Genomic DNA, 5,588 nt, shown 5'->3' with positions numbered 1-5,588 from the left:
GTATCTTTGTTTAGTAGTGGTTTGAACTTCGGGGACGAAGTTCCTTTTAAGGAGGGAAGACTGTAATACTCCGTATTTATAAGTCTTGGGGTACTCTATCGAGTAGGCCTTACTCGTCGAGTAAGGGTAAGTTGCGAAATAAAATAGTTTCGACTGTTGAGTACTCGATCGAGTAGTGGGGCACTCGATCGAGTAAGGGGGTACTCGATCGAGTACCTTGGGTACTCGATCGAGTGTCCGGTTTTACGGGGAGTTTTCTCGGGTTTTGTTAATTATGCGATTAAGGTATTTAAGCTTCATCGTCATTATTCTAAATCACTTTTACAAAACCTAAATTCCTGTTTAAGAGAGAAAGCAAACAAGTTCATCTTCTTAGTCGCATTCTTAGCAATTCTCGGAGTTCAGACAGTCAGTTCTTGTCGTTGTTCGTACCGTTGAGTTTCTTGCGTCGAGGGTAAGATCTATGCACCCTTTTTATTGTGTTTCCTTCGATTTGGTTAAACCCTAATTTAGAGATTGGGGGTTTTATGTGTAGTATGTGATGTGGTAGTCTCTATGTGTTGTATGATAGGAGGAGGGTTCATAGAAGAGGCTTTTTGACTCGGCGATAGAGAGACCGTCGATTGTGTGCATACCAGGTAGGATTTCCTAATCAGTATTAGTCCCATAATGGGATATTGGTTGATGCATTGTATTTGGTTGTTTGCTATAATAATTGTATTGTGATTGTGGTTGTGATCGTTGTTGATGGTTCGCGAGGCGTGGCCTCTACCGAGTGGGGTCACTTGCGGGAGTGACTTCACGCCCTAGTTTCGCCTTTCGTGGAACCCGCCACAGAAGGGATGTGCACATTAATGGACAGGGTTTAACGCTCACTATGTGGAGCGGGGATTTGGTGGGTACGTGCGGTCCCCCACGGCGGTAGTCCGGTCCAAAGGGACGATCGGTATTGAGATGATTGGAATCGATGGGTTGTGTGTGTGTGTGACAGTTAAGTCATGTTTTATCTTATCATTGTTGTCTATATTGATTGTGTGATTAGTACTGACCCCGGTGTTGTTTTGTAAACTGCGGTGATCCATTCGGGGATGGTGAGCGAGATATTGAGCGGTATTGAGATGAGTCTTGGGATAGCCGGGATGCCACGACATGATGATAGGAGTCTTCCGCTGTAGCCTTTAGTTTATTTACATTTCGATTAGAAACAGTCGGTTTGAAATCATGTATCGTACTTTTGGTTTGGTTTTGAGGATTGTAACTATTCGCTAAACTATTTATATTAAACGTTGTTTCTTCATTGTTGTTTGATTATCATTGCCTCGGGTAACCGAGATGGTAATGTCTTCATACCTGAGTGGTCCTGGTAAGGCACTTGGAGTATGGGGGTGTTACAATAAGTTAGGTTAAGAACTACGTTGAGAACTTATTCTTCATCATCTCTTAGACGACAATACCTCTTTTTCGCCTTACTCTCTCATACTCTTACTCTAGAACTTTGGCTTGGATCGTGAAATCTGTAATCGGTACCTTATTCTTCTTTAATTTTTAATCTTAATCTATTGTTGCTTTTTTTTTCTTTCTCCCTTTACTTATAATTACTATTATCAATCTTTCATTGCTTTGTTATCATGTTTAATATCTCTTGCTTGTGTGTGATTGTTGCTACCCCGATAATAATGCATAGCTAATCTCCCTTGCTAAGATATAGGGGAGCCATGATTTTAAGGGAAGTGTAAATTGAATTATTAGGTTTGATGCTAGTCTAGTCTATGTTGTTAATCGCTACATATAATTGTTCTTGTCTAATTGAGTCGACGCAATTAGTTAATAAATCACGGTAAACCCTGAACTAGATTGGAAGATTGGAAAGGGTGAGACTTGTAGCGAACATTAGGGCACTTTAGTGAGGGCGGAAGCAAAACTATTTGTGTTTTAGAGCGAATTGAGACCGGAAGGAGATATTCATTGCTCCATAGATCATACCTGCATTGACCTAACACTTAGATTGCATGACTAGAGAATCATGGTGAACCGACTGTCTTAGCTATTTTCTCCCTCCTTGCTTAATTCCAACTCTCTTGCTTTATTTCTCTTCCTTGACCTCATTAGAATAGAACAAACAACTAAAACCCCCAAAACTATTACCGAGACGAACTTAGCTAAAGCTGACATTTTCCCATCTCCATGTGGAGATCGACCCTACTTACTGCTAGCTTTTGTTAGTGTATCTAGGCTTTATTTTTGGTACCTGACGAAGGTATCATCGATCGGTGTATCTACATTAAGATCAGTGGGAGTAGATTTGTTATTTTAGTCTTATATGTTGATGATATTTTACTTGCTGTGAATGATCTAGGCATGTTGCATGATGTAAAGAAATATCTATCTAAGAACTTTGAAATGAAAGATATGGGTGAGGCATCCTATATGATCGGAATTGAAATTTTACGTGATAGATCACAAGGATTGTTAGGGTTGTCTCAGAAAGCTTACATTGACAAAGTTTTAGAGAGATATAGAATGAATGAATACTCTGCAGGGATAGTTCCTATACAGAAAGGGGACAAATTTAGTAAAATGCAATGTCCCCATAATGAGCTGGAACAAAAAGAAATGGAGAGAATTCCCTATGCATTTGTGGTTGGGAGTTTGAATTATGTTCAGACAAGTACTCGACCAGATATTAGCTTTGCTGTTGGAATGTTGGGTTGGTATCAAAGTAATCCCAGGATGGACCACTGGAAAGCTGCGAAGAAGGTCCTTAGGTACTTGCAAGGCACTAAGGAGCTCATGCTTACTTATAGGAGATCCGATCATCTTGGGGTGATTGGTTATTCAGATTCAGATTATGCCGGATGTGTTGATAGTAGAAAATCGACATTTGGCTACTTGTTCCTTTTAGCTGAAGGGGTAGTATCATGGAAAAGTGGGAAGCAGTCTGTCATTGCTACTTCTACTATGGAAGCTGAATTTTTGGCATGCTTTGAGGCCACTATTCATGATAATTTATTGTGATAATTCTGCAGCCGTCTTCTTCTCTAAGAACGATAAATACTCTAAGGGTGCTAAGCACATGGAATTAAAGTTTTTATCGGTCGAAGAGGAGGTATAGAAGCAAAAAGTGTCATTTGAGCATATAAGAACGGATAAGATGGTAGCAGATCCATTAACTAAGGGATTACCACCTAAGGCGTTCATTGGCCATGTATAACGCATGGGTTTTGTATCAAAGGCCTTGTTATTATAAAGTTAATATGCTTGTAATAAATGTGACATCTAGAATTCACTTACAGTATTGTTTCTGTTATAACAGACATGTTAATCATTATAGTATATGTATACATTACAGTTATTGGATTACATGTGACTAATTGTGAGAATTAATGCTCTTCCCAAATTAAAGGTGACTTAGATTTGGAATAGATTGTGATACATGGAAGGAATCATGTCGATTAATAAATGATGTGTGACCGCCATGATCCAATTAGTTCTAATTCAATTAAATATATTAAAGTTAATGAGCCTAACATAAAAGTGCACATTATAGTTATTGAACCATCAAGTCAACACAAAGGCCAAGTGGGAGAATGTTAGAATATTTAATAATATTCGAATGGCCTAAGTGTTTTGAGTTTAAATATAAGTTAATTTCAAATTACATATTACGAGACTTTAATATAAAAGACGATACCGTGATGGATTGGTTTCGATTAATGTAATTAAAGTTCGGGAATTATTATTCCCTCTTACCTTACCCTAATATATGTCGTCTTTCACGAAGAGGTACGATCGGGTTTGATTGTGTGAAAAGGTATGTAACCCATTATATATATATATATATATATATATATATATATATATATATATATATATATATATATATATATATATATATATATATATATATATTGGAAGATAAAAGAATATAATTAATTCATCCTGACAAAAACAAAACATCGTACGATTAAAAGTGAAAGGGTGATACATTTTCTTTCTCCATCACCAAGAAACATTAAGGAAGGGGTTAAGGAGGAGAATCAATCTGCTATACTTCTTATTGTTGTATTGAGTGTGTCTGTAAGACATGGACCAAGGTTAGTCCTTTATTCTGTCTATTGATTGTATTAGGGTTGAAATAATTCAAGTCTATATTGATTCTTGGGACAGATTTCATTATTGAAATCATAAAGTATATCTAACACAGTCTACAATTTATATGCTGCAGCTTTGCAAAATTCGATATATTATGATACTCGCTATCTATTGAGAGTTAATTCACATAAAATCGGACAAATTGTTGTACACATGTGGTGAAAGCTTTTCTTATGTGCGAATGAGCACACATGCTCATTAGTAGGAGTATAAATATTAATACAAGTAATTTGGATTGGTTACTTGAGATGTTCCGTGCTAGCAGGGAAATAATTAGGAATCCACAAAATTGTGATAGTTCTTTGGTTATAGTCAACATTGAACATGGTTAATATAGGCTTTTGTAATGTTATGGGCCTTAATAAATGGATTAAGCAAGTAAGGAGAAAAGAAGATTCTTGCATATTAATAAGATTGTTTTTTTTTTGTTTGGTAGAAACTAGGGTTAAAAATAAGAATAAATTTAGGATTCAAAATAGGTTTGGTAATCCTTGGCAGGTTATAGATAATAGTGATGTGAAAGATAGTGGTAGGATTTGGATCTTGTGGGATCCTAATCAATTTTCTGTTTCCTGTATTAATGGTGCGGTTCGAAACTTTGTCGTCTAAGTCAACCAACCAAAACAATATTTATAACTAAACAAACTACTCTTAGTAGAGTGGTAAGTAAAGGTTAGATCCCAAAGGACGGGTGTCGAATTAAGTTATCAATTGCAAGTAGTTATGTCTTAGGGTGTCACAAATTGATTGAGTTGAAGAGAGTGTCTAAACTACTAAGCAAGTGGAAAGGTAAAAAGGGATGTAAACAATTAATGAAAGCACTAGGGTGTCATGGGATCATAGGGGGGGGGGGGGGTCCATGGTGCTGATCATACAAACATGTTTTCATAGTTGCAAGCAACTATTGTTGTAAAGGAACCGAGTTAGGTTATGTCTTAGGGTTCATAGGAAGATTTGGGTCCCGGAGCCGAGTCCTCTAAAATGTACAACACCTATAAGTCGACTTACTTTTTTCCTATTCACTTCTATGCATGGTCTAACAAGACTCGAGTTAGTTTATATCTTACAAGTCTTGTTGAAAAGATAAGAGATGGGTAATAAATGCAAGGTTTCATAGTCTGGCATTTCATGAAACATAACATGTGCATAGGTTAATACTACAACAAGCAAGCAATCATATGATAACATATTAGATTAAGCATGAATCTACCTCAGTGTTATAGTTCCCCTAATCCCCCATTAACCCTAGCTAGGTGACTACTCACTCATGGTTGTTGGTCGGTGTGATTCCCTCGTGGGGTTTAGTTTTTCAGTACTTGTCATTAGGAGCACCTAGACCAAAACACAATTTATAACTTCACAAACAACTCTACAATTAGTAAAGAGGCAAGTAAAGGTCGGATCCCAAGGGACGGGAATTGAGATGAGATTTCTAT

At 37.0% G+C, this 5,588-nt stretch overlaps 1 protein-coding gene across 1 annotated transcript; it reads left to right on the top strand.

Moving 5' to 3' along the window:
* The first annotated feature begins 2,409 nt into the window (after window positions 1-2,409).
* LOC141588151 (secreted RxLR effector protein 161-like) lies at window positions 2,410-3,015 on the top strand. Its single transcript, XM_074409604.1, has one exon. The coding sequence runs from the start codon at window positions 2,410-2,412 to the stop codon at window positions 3,013-3,015; it is 606 nt and encodes a 201-aa protein (XP_074265705.1).
* Window positions 3,016-5,588: the final 2,573 nt, after the last annotated feature.

The sequence above is a fragment of the Silene latifolia genome, chromosome 6 (assembly GCF_048544455.1).
Source record: "Silene latifolia isolate original U9 population chromosome 6, ASM4854445v1, whole genome shotgun sequence".
NCBI lineage: Eukaryota > Viridiplantae > Streptophyta > Magnoliopsida > Caryophyllales > Caryophyllaceae > Silene > Silene latifolia.
The sequence above is the reverse complement of the archived record's forward strand: the minus strand, read 5'-3'. Positions and strand labels throughout refer to the sequence as shown.

Excerpts from the sequence above, each read along its gene's own strand:
- LOC141588151 (XM_074409604.1), top strand. The coding sequence starts at position 2,410 with ATGGGTGAGGCATCCTATATGATCGGAATTGAAATTTTACGTGATAGA.